General features: G+C 51.6%; 1 protein-coding gene across 1 annotated transcript in view; it reads right to left on the bottom strand.

The window, feature by feature from the left end:
- Adcy5 (adenylate cyclase 5) overlaps positions 1-13,849 on the bottom strand; it is a 148,364-nt gene that overhangs the window by 41,804 nt on the left and 92,711 nt on the right. Inside the window, exons 2-3 of the mRNA XM_041672832.1 lie at positions 12,920-13,069; positions 9,651-9,772 (exon numbers count right to left, since the gene is read on the bottom strand). Coding sequence (XP_041528766.1) covers positions 9,651-9,772; positions 12,920-13,069 — 272 coding nt within the window. The remainder of the gene's footprint in view (positions 1-9,650; positions 9,773-12,919; positions 13,070-13,849) is intronic.

Raw genomic sequence — 13,849 nt, 5'->3', positions numbered from 1 at the left:
CTACAAAATTTGCAGCCACAGGACTGACCGACTGGGGACTGGCTCTTGGCTTGACCAACCCCCAATTTGGCACCTACATTATAGGTGCCCATATTAGATAAAGGACTGCCATTACAAAGTAGCTTAAACCTACCCCTGGATCCAGCAATACCACTCTTGGGAATATACCCAAGAGAGGCCCTATCATACAACAAAAGTATATGCTCAACTATGTTCATGGCAGCATTGTTTGTAATAGCCAGAACCTGGAAACAACCTAGATGCCCTTCAACGGAAGAATGGATGAAGAAAGTATGGAATATATACATATTAGAGTATTACTCAGCAGTAAAAAACAAGGACTTCTTGAATTTTGCATACAAATGGATGGAAATAGAAAACACTATCCTGAGTGAGGTAAGCCAGACCCAAAAAGAGGAACATGGGATGTACTCACTCATATTTGGTTTCTAGCCATCAATAAAGGACATTGAGCCTATAATTCATGTTCCTAGAGAAGCTAAATAAGGTGAATCCAAAGACAAACACATAGGCATCCTCAGGAATATTAACCTTCATCAGGCGATGAAAGGAGACAGAGACAGAGACCCACACGGGAGCACCGGACAGAAATCTCAAGGTCCAAATCAGGAGCAGAAGGAGACGGAGCACGAGCAAGGAACTCAGGACCACGAGGGGTGCACCCACACACTAAGACAATGGGGATGTTCTATTGGGATCTCACCAAGGCCAGCTGGCCTAGGTCTGAAAAAGCATGGGATAAATCCGGACTAGCTGAACATAGCGGACAATGAGGAATACTGAGAATTCAAACAATTGCAGTGGGTTTTTGATCCTACTGCACGTACTGGCTTTGTGGGAGCCTAGGCAGTTTGAATGCTCACCTTACGAGACCTGGATAGAGGTGGGCAGTCCTTGGGCTTCCCACAGGTCAGGGAACCCTGATTGCTCTTCGAGCAGATGAGGGGGGGGGACTTGATCGGGGGAGGGGGAGGGAAATGGGAAGCGGTTGCGGGGACGAGACAGAAATCCTTAATAAATAAATAAATTAAAAAAACAAAAAAAAACAAAAAAAACAAAGTAGCTTAAACACTGGAGAGATGTACAGTCCCTATTGTTCTGGGCCTGGAAGTCTGAGCTCAAGGTGCTGGTGGGGCGAGGGCCACATCCCCCCTGAGATTTGTGTTTCTGGGGTGCCCATTCATTTTTGATATTCCTAGACCAGAGACTGCAGTGCTCAGATCGCCGCCGTTAGTGTCTGTGCCATCACACAGCCCTTCCCTCTTCTCATGACAATACGAGCCATATTTACGTGACAAGTGTGAGCTTACCATAACCTCTAGCAATCTCTCTTTCCTGTGGGGATCTGTCCCAAATCCCTTCATTCACAGCTGAGGTCATGGTTAACACAAAACCTGTGCTGTATCTTATACACACATGCATGCAATAAAGTTTCACTTAGGACTTAGACATAGCAAGAGGATAATGAAAGAAATAGGACAATTGAAACAATATACTGTAGCAACAGGTATGGGAATGTGTTTCTCTCTCTCTCTCTCTCTCTCTCTCTCTCTCTCTCTCTCTCTCCTGTGACACCCAGCCTCCCTCTCCTTCTTGCACAAAGCTGGTCGTAGATAATATGTAAACTAACCTAAAGCAACATTTTAGATAAGGAGGTCTGTTCACAAGTACTATGGACAGCACTTATCTTCTGTCCATAAGTACATTCAGCCCATAGCAGTGCCTGATGCTTATTCACTGGAAGGGAGAGAATGCCCACAACTTCCGGGAAAGCAAGAGGACAAATTGTGAACTCCCCCTTCTGCCTCACAGGGCCTCCTAGGATCCCAGAACATCACCTCAGAGAGGAGCCTATGAAGCTTGGGGGTCCCTCACAAAACCAGCATGGTTACCACGGACAGAAGATACTGTGTGGTTATCACCAGACCCGAGACCTCCCCAACTGCTGGCATACTGGGAGGGGTCTCTACGGCTCTCTCAGCTCTTGGGGAAGCAGAGAGGGTAGGTCACCCACAGTCACCCAAGAGTCATGCCAAGCACATTTCTAACCTGGGTTGGGAGAATCTCATACAAGGTCTCTGAGGTCCCAGCTCTGACCCCGGAAGCCACTCTGGCCCTTCCGTGGAAACTGCGTCCTCATTTGCCCTTTGAGAGGCTTCTGTTCTGTGGGAGGATTTTGCTTTCAGACTGTCCCTTATGGAGGCTGCTATGCTTCATAGGGTCTCCCCAACACAGACCATCTCTTCCGCCCTCCTGGCTTTCCTGGCTGTATCCCTGGGAATTCTAAAGCCAGTTCACAGCCTAGCACCAGGCCTAGAGAAGCAGAAAGATGTTGGCTCATACATCAGCTCATTTGAGACCTCCTCTTGACACACTAGTGGGTCCTTGGAGCGACTAGACACTGGGGACGGGCCCACATGGGGGATACTTCCCTAACGATCTGTCCTCTGTCACTCCCTAGCTAGCCTGACTGCCACTCCAGAGGCACAAGAGTGGGGCATGTCACCAATTACCACTATAGGCCCTCTGCAGCCTGCTCTGCCCGCAGGCATTTCCTTACACTCAACCCTTCTTCCTGCCAACAGGCCCTGTGACTTATGAGTTGTCAGCATTTGGCCCAGCTCCTACACACAGGGCCACATCCTGCAGCATTGCTGGGCACTCAGGACTGGGTGGGCTGGCAGTGCTAACAGCTGTGCCTGAGGAGTCCCAATCCCTGGATCCTCATCCAGATCGGGGCTATGGAAGGCAGGACAGGAAAGAAGTGAGGTAAGGTTTCAGTCCACCTCTGAGGATGCTGGCAGCACACCCTGGGGTGGTTAGGCCTCTGTAGGAAACCATTTCTTTGTGTCCAACAGAGATGCCCCTGAAGCACCCACCCTTGATCTCCTCCACATCACCCAGCCTGGACAGACACTTGAGTTTGTGGCTTTGTTGGGTAAAGGGGAGCAAAGAGTCATTCACATCCACTGGGCAAGTTGGCACTACCAGGTGTGAGGAGTCGACAGAGAGCTTTTTTTTTTTTTCAACAGATGTTTTTTAAATGAGTCGGCATCAGTCAGAATTACCCTAGGCACAGGCTGGAAAGGAAAGGGGGGATGACCTAGGAGAGGACACCAAATACTCGTGCACAATGCCATCGAGGCGAGAATCTGCCCAGGTGGCCATAACCTCTCCACCCTGGCAGGAACAGGGACATCACTTCGGTAAGTGAGGTCCAAGAGGAGAAGTTGGGGGACCTCAGATCAAGGCATATCCCGTAATCCACTTTGCTCGCAAGCCTTTGGGCCTCCTGCAGACCCCAGGCCAGCCCATAATCACATCTCATCCTTACCACGCAAGCAACAGAGCCTGGTGGTGCCTGTGGACACTCATCCAGGAATGTGAGAGGCTCGGGAAAACGCCCTCCACAGGAGAGGCCCACAGAGGAGGCTGCACCAAACCCCAGCAGCAGTCAACCCGATCTGCGTGAATTCCTTTTCTTTTCTACACCGCCTACATTTTCCAATTTCACTACAAAACACAGGCCTTTATATAATAAAATGTTTATGTTTGAAAAGGCAGAAAGCAAATCACTCTTTCTCTTTCAGAACCCGATTCTGACCCACTCATCTTCACGATGCCTTCCTCGACTAAGCCCACTCAGAATAATCCTCATGTCTGAATTCTTAGTAGGAGCCGACCCACGGGTCACACCTGTTTGTACTTGTCTCAGAAACACAGCCCAGCGTGCTCAGCCATCAGAGCCTCTCTCACCCTCTCCTCCCCCTTTCCTGGCTCGCCAGAGCCCTGATTTCTAGAGTTGAGAGCTAAGCCCTTGCTGATTGCTGGCTCCATTCCCCATTGGTCCTTCTACTGTGTCCCAACACAAATGTGGGCCTTTTGTGAACCCCAGACAAGGAGAGAGCAGAGCCCCTGAGCAGGTGCCGTCAGGAAGGCTGGAGTACAGAAACCTGTGTGTGTGTGTGTGGGGGGGGGGGTGTTCCTTAAAGAAAAAAAAAATCAGACCAGTTTACCACATGAGCCAGCAGCCCCACTTCTGGACATATACCCAGACAACCAGAAAGCAGAGGTATGAATAATATTTGTTCACCCACGCACACAGCAGCATCACGCACAAAGGTAAAGCTGCCCGAGGGGCATCCCAGGAAGAGATGGCGCGAATGTGGTGTACTCAAGAGGCGTCTTACTCAGCCTCAACAGGGAGGAAACACTGGCGAATGCCACAACCTGGCTGGACCATGGGAACATTGGCCGGGCGAGCCAAGCCAGTCATCAAAAGCACAAATTCTGGAGTTCTATTTATATGAGATCTCTAGAATAATCAAACTGCTAAGGACAGAAAGAGTGGGGGTCTGGGGGTACAGGGACGTGTTGAACAGTTATAGTTCCAGTTTGGGGACGACAGCACTGGAGGGAGAGGTGGGTGTACAACACAAACGGAACTAATGCCACTTACACTTGCAAGGTTGGGTCTTAAGCAAAATATCTTATGCTAGATCAGTCTTTTAAAAGGTTTATTATCTATTTATATGTATATACATATGTGGGTATGTACATGAGCATGCAGTTGTCCATAGAGGCCAGAAGAGAGGGTTAGATCCCCTGGAGCTGGAGTTACAGGACATTGGGAGCTACCAGATGTGGGTGCCAGGAACTAAACTCTAGCCTTTCACAAGAGCAGCAAGGTCTTCACCACAGAGCCATCTCTGTAGCCCCTTATACTACAATATATATGTGCACACACACACACAGACACACATACACAAACAAAAAGTAAATAAGAGGTCCAACCCAAGTGGCTCCCAACAGAACTGGCTGGGTTGTCAACTCACTGCTCCCACAGTCCTCTGCTCAGCTCTTACGTTCCCATGAGGACTAGATACTTCCTAATAGTGCCCTTTTAATAGCATCACCTGGCACATAATAGGATCTCAGTAATTGTTTATAGGCAGAGACCATTTGCAATCATAATTGGTATCGAATAGAATTGGGCATACTTCCAGCATCAGGTTTGAGATGTCCATGGTCCACTCTTCAGATGGCTAAGGATGGACTGGGGGTCAGTTCTTTCCATACCCTGCCCCCAGAAGGCACACTCCATCCGTGGGTATCTAAGGCATCTCAGACATGGTCCATGATCATTATAATTCAGAACCACACCACATGGTGGCTGAGCCAGACACTAAAGCAACCTAGGGAATGCAGCCATGTCCTTGAAGGAGACAGGAGAGACGATAACCTTCAAAGGGGAAAGAAATTAGAGAGAGGGGGGCTGGAGGAAGGAGGAGGCATGTAGGTCATTCCCACAGCACTTAACAGGGAGCATGCATACGGACCTCATTCACAGCCCAGGCTGGGCAGCCCCTCTGCTGAACCTCGTGGGTACCAGCAAATGAAACAATGAGGCTCAGATTCAGTATCCCACATGAAACTTCCGAAGTGAGGAGATAAAGATGGGAACTGGGGCAGAGGCAAGTTACCTCGGAAAGAATATACTTCCCCAACAGGGATCTGCACCCCCTCGAGGTGGTGACCTTCCACCCCTTTCTACAAGGAAGAATCTGGAACAGTCCTAGCCATTCTACCATCTAACAACCTTAAATCCTAAGGAACACCAGTGTGAGGGGAGTCAAGTGGGGTTCACCTTCATTCAGTAGGACCACCATGGAAGTCAGGAGAGCCTGGCATTCTCTGTCCCCTGGCCTCTGAAGTAGTGCATTACCACCTGATCTTGAAGCCAGGTTGGCAGTCTCCACGGACATCAGAACATGGACTACTAAGCAGGCTGGGGGCTTTCCAGGCATGTACCCCTAACGCTGTGTCTCCCAACACTGGGCACCTTCGAGTTGACTGCCAGAGACAGAACATACACTAACTTCAAGCATCCCCAGGAGTGGCACAGACCTCTCAAGTGCCTCCGGGGACGGTAGAGATCTTAATTTCAAGTCACCTTCGGAGATAGTGCCCCTTAGCTCCTAGCCATGCTCCCTGTCTCGACTGCATCTTGGCGTGAAGCTTGTGACTGAACAGATTGGGCGACACATGCACTAAACAGATGAATGAGCCCACACATTTACCCCCAGGTTACAGCTGAGAAAACAAGGTGACTGTCCACAGTCCCAGTTCCCAGCTGACAGGGCTGGGATGCGTGCCGCTCTGCTCCATGCTGACACTTGTCCTGCTCCACTCCACAATGTGACCTCCTAGCAGGAGTGACCTGGGTGTCTGCATCTTCCTGTACTGTGTCCTCTTCCCCTAGCCCAGTGGTTCTCAGCCTGTGGGTCGTGACCCCTGTGGGGGTTGAATGACCCTTTCACGGGGGTCATCTAAGACCATCAGAAAACACAGATATTTACATTATGATTCATAATCATAGCAAAATTACCGTCATGAAGTAGCAATGGAATACTTTTATGGTTGGGGGTAACCACAACATAAGGAACTGGATTAAAGGGTCACAGCATTCAAAGGGCTGAGAACCAATGCTCTGGCCTCTCTGAGTCCTGATGTCCCCGTAGGAGTAGAAGCACTCTCTGAGCCACCAACCACAGGGGCTGACACAACTCATCTGTCAGCACTCATCAGACAGGAGCGGCATCTGGGACCTCATGCCACAGCCAGCGGTAGCCCAGGACCAAAGCATTCTTCAACTCCTTGCTCGGTCTCAGCTGGTACCCCAGGAGCTGCATGTTATGGGGTTGATTTACTTTCGTTGTGGCCTTGCTCTTGTTGGGGGCAGAGAGCGGCATGCCATCACCCTCGGTAACTGTTACAAGTCTGCAGAGAATTGAGGAATGTGACTCATCACCCTTGCCCTCTCCAGCTAAGAACCAGGGGCTTCCTCTGTCGATTACAGGCGGGATAACAACCCAGAAAACAACAGCAATGATCGCAGCTCATGACTGCTGCACACTGAGACACCAGCACAGCTCTGTACCGTCTCACATCATCCCACTCACTCTAAGGAGAGACCGCTGCTATTCTATGTGCAAATGAGGAAGCAGCTTCAGAGGGGTCCAGTGCCTTGTTCACACAGTCAGTACACAGCAGAGACCCCAGAACCCAGGCCTAACCTCTACGCCTCTTGGTTTCTCTGAACCTGGCCCTGGTGTGTTTTTAAACTAGGAGGCCCACCAGTACTACTAGTCTAACCTGACAACCTCTTCAAATATGAGACTAGAGTGAGCACGCGCCTCTTCCCAAGGCTACATCCAGGCTAGGACCCTAGGAGGGGACCCGGCAGGATGTTTGCATGACTGTGGTACCCTAATCTCTGATGTACGTTTTAGATTCTAGCCCTCCCTGAGAACTTTAGATTCTGCCCCTTTAAGCACCACAGCATCTTCATTTTTCTCTCCTTCCTTCTCTTTGCTGATCGCTGTTCTCAATCTGGCTTATGCTAAATAGAAACATGTCCACTGTGACAGAGGCCTGACTTGTGCCTTGTTGATACTGAGATAGCTCTAAGACTTTCCTTTTAATCACCCGAAGTCACTGCAGGGCCACTGCTGGAAGCAGGTGCAATGGTAACCAGAACAAGGGTCATCCCTTGAGATTATCACTGTGAACTGAGCAGGTCTGGGTACTCTCTGAGCAAGCCTCTTTGCTGGAGGGCTGGGGCTGAGAACCCATGCCAGGCTGTTCCTCAGAGCAGATTTTCTTCCAGATTATCTGTGCAGACATCAGTGGAAGCCACAGGATGCTCTGCTGAGCTCAGAGTAGCTAAAGAAGGCACCTTTGTCCCTTGCCAGGGACATGGTTGGGAAGATGGAGAGAGGAGCTCAGAACCCAGCTCTGACATATTGGGGCCACTTTTGGAGCACCCTCTTCCCATCTAAAACCCCAGCCTCTTGCATCTGTCCCAACAGGCAGGGAAAGCTATTGCTTCCAATGTCCCTAGACAGAGACCTCGGATCATAGAAGGACCCTGTCTCTCTCTCTCTCTCTCTCTCTCTCTCTCTCTCTCTCTCTCTCTCTCTCACACACACACACACACACACACACACACAAAACATCTCTCCTTCCCTCTCCTCCCAAGAGCTCTCCAAACTTCCTCTCAGAGTTCTTGCCCAAACCCCCCCTCTACCTAGGTATAGAAACATATATTCAAAGTCAAAAGGTCAGAAATCTTGCTGGGGACAAGCGTCGCTCTTAGCCAGTGTTGTCCATAGATAAAGAGTAAACCTCGGGGGCTGGAGAGATGGCTCAGTGGTTAAGAGCACTAATTGTTCTTCCAAAGGGCCTAAGTTCAATTCCCAGCAACCACATGGTGGCTCACAACCATCTGCAATAAGATCCGGTGCCCTCGTCTGGTCTGCAGGCATACATGCAGGCAGAACACTGTATAGATAATAAGTAAATAAACCTTTAAAAAAAAAAGAGAGAGTAAACCTTGGGGCCTCCGTTTCCTGGTCTGTACAGTGGGGACTGTGGGAACACAGAAAGCACTGACAGAGTGACATTTCACACCCAAGGACAGGCAGAGGAACCAGCATGCTGTCTGCTTCCCAGGGCTCATGTCCATTAGCCACGTGGCAGGTAGCCATCTTGACACTGCCTGATTCGGAGCGTGGGTGGCTTATGGGGAAGCTTCAAAATCCACCCCCAAACAGACCACAGATGTGTGGTGCAGTCTACACTTGCCCCTCACAGCCTTGGCCTTGGAGTTTTAAGAGACAGGTGGGAGGGGCCCTTAATGAATGCAGAATGGTCATCGCAGACTTCAGAGCACATCTGGAAGCTAAATGGCTCTGCTCGTTCTACAAGCAAATCACAGTGTTGTGTTCCCCCTCCGTCCCTGCCGACAGCCATAGTGGGGGCAGTTTGCCTGATCCAATGGCTCCCTTCACTGAAAACAGCCCATGCCTCCCACGAGCCTCTTCACTCAACCTCAGAGGACTTGTGCCTTAGGAGAGAGAAGGTAACTTTCCCGAAGCTCACAGTGGCTCCTTTCCTGGGCATACGGGAGAATTACAAGGCTCTTAGGAGCCACGGTGGATGAAGGCCACCTGTGTTGCTTACGTCCCTGTGGAACTCATAAACAGATTTTGCACTCTATTAACCTACATCTGTTTGCACATCCCTGATGTCAGCGGCTCTGCCTAGGGAGGCAGCCAAGGTGCAGCAGAGGCAAAGTGGGCTTCGGAGCAGGCTGGGTTTACCATACTGGCTTGGGGGGAGGGGGAGGTGCTTCAGCACTGGTCTCAATCCAACTGGATCTTTAAGTTAGGAACACTGTTTGTGTCCCCCATAGAGATGTCAAAGGATCAATGACAAGGTGGGCAATGCCTGGGACAGTGGCTCGCACACACAGGCTTAGAGGGCATGCCAGAGGCTGGTGAAGGGGACTGTAATAAGGGTGACACCAGGGTCCACATCCATGTGTTCTATCTTTGTCAGGTGAGCGGTTCCCCTGAAAGCGGGTCCACTTCTTTTCTCCCCTCCTTTCTCTATTCTCTCTTACAGTCTTGCTGCCTACTTCATACCCTGACAGGAAGTTAAACAGTGCTAATTCCCTAAGCAGACAAAGGGCAGAGCTGGCATGCTCCACAGCACTGGGCCACCCCCACCCTCCGTGAGGCTGTCTTCACCAGGGTCCAGTTCCCCCACCCTGCCCTCACCCCTACCTCACATTGTCATGCTTCTGGATGTAAATCTTGTGGAACATCATATCCTCCTGCTTGGCGTTGATATCTGCTTTCATCTCCATGGCAACATGACGGGGAAGGACAGACAGCAGGAGACGCTCCTGCAGAGGGAAGCAGATGAGCCTGTCACAATTCCTTCCACATCTCTGGCAGGTCCCCTCTCATCCATACCCATGCCAATGGGGGCAGGACACAGGAGGACCTCCAAGGCTCTTCTGAGAACCACGGAACTAGAACCAGTGGAGGAAGCAGCCGGAGTCACACCCCAGGATTCTCTGGGATACCTCCTGGTTCATCACCTATCTTGCCTCCATTCTACTCTGGGAAAGGCACTCCGGGTGGAGCCTTGAGGATCAAGCAGCTTGGGTTAAAACCTTAAAAACCCGAGTGGCCTTGGCCAAACTACTGTTGACAGCATTAGCCAGACCCATTCAACAGACATCGAGTATTTATAGATGCCTACTACGTGCCAGGCAGCAATCTGGTTGTGACAATCAGAGCCGTGCACCTACAGGCAGCCCCCCCCTCTGGAGGCAAGGAGCAGGCCTAGGCTAGAACTGCTGTCATTAGAGAAGGCCCAAGAGCCTGCAGCACCTTTCAATCCCACATGGGAGACAGTGGCCCAGGAACAAGAGAAAAGAGAGTTAATTTTGAGGAAGCAAGAGAAGTTAAAGCCAGTCATAAGGGAGCTGGGAGAGAAGCAGGAAAAGGGGACAGGGCCACATCGTGGCAAGTCATGTCAGCTACTTATAGAGCCTGGACTTCACTCAATTCCTGAGTTTTCCTCCGTGGTCTGTTCCGTGCTGAGTGGCTCTATCTGAAGGCCACAGCCTTGGCTCCGGGCTAAGCCCTCTGCTGGGCTCACACACTTAAGTACTCTCCTCTCAGGCCTTCCATGCCGGCTGCCCGCAGCCCTCTGCGTCTCTCCTTCACACCATTGTGCACTGAATTCTGTGTACCCCCTCCCCTGAGGTAGCCCTGAGACTGAAGTGTCCTCTTTGGTTCCTCTTCTTCTGGGTGCCCAGTGAAGCATGTTCTACTTCTGTCCTCAAAACACTCTTACCTCGGGGAGCAGATCCACTGTCGAGCCACCACCATCCATCCATCCATCAACTCTGTCACCTCCGCTCATCTCTAGCCCCATGGCTGACTCCCAAATGCCCACCTGTGACATCCCATCCCCAGCAAGACTCCTCCTCCCATCCCTCCCTGCCTTTGCAGAGGACACTTCCATCCTCCTGCATCAGGGTCCAGATCTTGCCCCTGCAGAAACTGCTTATGTTTCTAGAACTTTCCTCTGGTACTCATTCCTCTCCTCTCAGCCCCAGGCCAAGCCCCGGCATTCAGCACTGACCTGGGAACAGCTCTCGAATGTGTCCTTTCCCTTCAGTATCCTCTTCTATGGCTCCAGTGCCGCGCTCACCTGTGTCTGGGACTCAGGCAGCACCACTCTGGCTCTCCGCCTTCCCATTAGCCCTCCCTGCTGCCTGTACAGCCTAACTCTCTCCAAAACAGGTCACGATAGCACACCCTTGCTTAACATCAATCACCACATCAGGCAGGATTCTAGACCCCTAGCCCTGAGGCTGCAGAAGACAGGAAGAACTCAGGGCAATCTGCACTACACAGGGAGACCCTGTTTCAAAGCACAGAAACAAATGACCAGCATCCTTGGGGAAAGATGACGCCCAGAGCGACCCTATAAAATGCTAGTGAAGGAAGGGGTTCCATTCTCAGGGGAGAGGCCCTGGAGTTGATAGCAGAGATAAGACGGGGCTCTTGAGGAAGGCAGGGACTTAGGGGGTGAGCAGGGTGTATGCACAAGGGATGGGAAGCCTGTCAGGGCAGCGATACTGCGGAGCAGGGCTTCCTCCGAGGAGCTGGACCGGGGGCCCAGGCAGGGTTAAGAGAAGGGAGGCTGGGGGCAGAGCTGGGGCCACATGTAGTTTAGGTGGAAGGGAACTGGTCCAACAGGCATAAGGCCTTGGGTTTGATCCCAGTGCTGTAGAATCTGAATACACGGAGACATGCCTAGAATTTGAAGATGGGGCAAGGGGAACAGAAGTTCAAAGTCATCCTTGACATCCAAGGTTCAAGGCCAACCCGGGATACGTGAGGTTGTGTCTCCAAAGTGGGGGAGCATAAACAAGGTCAGTGTCCATTTGGGCACCTGGCAAATCACGGCAGCCACAGGGAGCAGCGTTAGAGGGCACAGGCAGGGACAGGAGGACCCGGAAAGCTCATCCCCTACCCGGTCGTCTGGATGTCAGCGGCCACGTCACTGTACCCACCTAGCACGGATCCAGACCAGACCAGACAGAGACACCTACACTTCAGTGAGCAGAGCAGTCACAGTGTGTACTTTTCCGCTGCCTGGCCATTCTCTTCCTGTCTCTAGCTCAACGAGACAGGGGCCTGACGGCACGTGGCATGCAGGAGGCCTATGCCAGTGTTTGCTGAGGATCCGTGGGAAGGACCCATTGGTCTACAGAACTCCCAGTGTATAGATACCCCTTCTCCATGCTGACCACCTTCTGGGGCGAGCATCCACACCCTCAGTCTGTCTAGGCAGTGTTAGCAGGGGGAGCAGGGACAGATAACCATCTGTCTGGATTATCCGCAGGAAATGGGCAGCAGTGACCTAGACATGACCCCCAAGTAAAACCTCAGAGTAGGATCAGCTGGAACCTTGATGCCAACCTGAGTCACTGCGTTACCTTACCCAGGAGAAATGTCCGAGGGTTTTCTTTTGGCACAGAGCTGTGGCCCTATGGACGGCCAGTCTCTCTGGTCAAGTACACTGTGAGGGGAGACGGGACGACCTCCCTTCTCTGAAGCATCCACACCCAGGACTGGACAGAGACGGAGAGCTGGATCAGGGTACCCAAGAGGCTGACAGTACCTGCTCCTTTTCCTCCTCCTTCCCTTGGGTAATGCCTCCGCCCAGGCTGGAAATACTGGCTGATCTCACTTCTTCAACTTATGGGGGCCCAGGATAGAGGAGGCCTTTTGCTGCCTGACCACAGGGCCACATGAGGAGACTACAGGCAAGGGACAGGAAAAGCCAAGAGGCTCCTACAGAGCATCAAAGTTGGACTCCCTGAGGGAACTATTGCTTGGAGGAGGGGCTGGGCGGATGATGAGCACAGCCTCGGGAGCAGGCAGAGAACTAGCCAGCTGCTCCTCGGCCGGCTGGCCGGCCGTGGGCCTTGGCTGCCATCCAGGCCTCCTGGCTGTGCCTCACTCACCTGTTGCTGGTTCTCCCGCTGTGAGTGGAGCCGAGCCTGGATACACTCCCGGGTCTCCTGGAAGGCCTGTCTCTGGGAGACCTCAGCTGGGTAGTGAGTGCAGACACCCACAATGTTGGTGCAGGAGAAGATGAGGACATTGGAGACAAGCTGCAGAGGAAAAAGCCAAGCACACAGAACTCAAGAACATGGCAGGCATGGACACGGGAGCCCTGCCCAACCCTAGTCCTCCAGACCCCAAATTCCAGAGCCCCCACCCACATCTCACCTAGCCAGTAACAAACAAAGGCCAAATATAGCTAACACAGGACTAGAAGAAGTCAAACTTAATCTTTCGGATTTTCTAATGTCCCCAAAGACCTCAGCCTGGATGGCATGTGACAGAGGCACAGCACCTAAGAACACAGAGTCTCTGAATAATCATACCACATATGCCAGTGTTATCACAAATGAAAAAGACTGGAGTTGAGAGCTACCACCAGAAAGGTTCCCCCACAGTGGCGGAACTTCTCTTTTCAAAGTGTGGGAGTTGGGATGGCACAAAGCGGTTCCTTCCTAAAGAGACCCTGACTCACTATTATAAAACCTGTCTCCCACTAGTCCAGGCTGCACCGGCCATGCAGGTCACAGGACCATGACAAGCACTCTGGGGAGTGAAGTCTGGCCGGTGGAGATGAGAGGAGGCTCAGTTCCTTCCTCTCCAGACCTCTCCTGACAGCTCTTCGCTCCAGCATCTGTCCTCCGCTACTCCTCACGGGTCCCTACTGAATGCTGACTGAGATGCGTGTGGAAATCCAGCAGCCCAAAACTAAGCTTCTTTTGAAAAGAGTACTTAGTGAAAGGCTAAGGTAAAGCAAAATGGTGTAACAGACCCCCCCCCCACCCCCAAAATGCAAGGGGATTGAGCTCTGTGAGCTGAGGTTCTTCAGA

The sequence above is a fragment of the Microtus oregoni genome, unplaced genomic scaffold (assembly GCF_018167655.1).
Source record: "Microtus oregoni isolate MIOR12 unplaced genomic scaffold, Mior012 000023F_ref0000262, whole genome shotgun sequence".
Taxonomy (NCBI): domain Eukaryota; kingdom Metazoa; phylum Chordata; class Mammalia; order Rodentia; family Cricetidae; genus Microtus; species Microtus oregoni.
The sequence above is the reverse complement of the archived record's forward strand: the minus strand, read 5'-3'. Positions and strand labels throughout refer to the sequence as shown.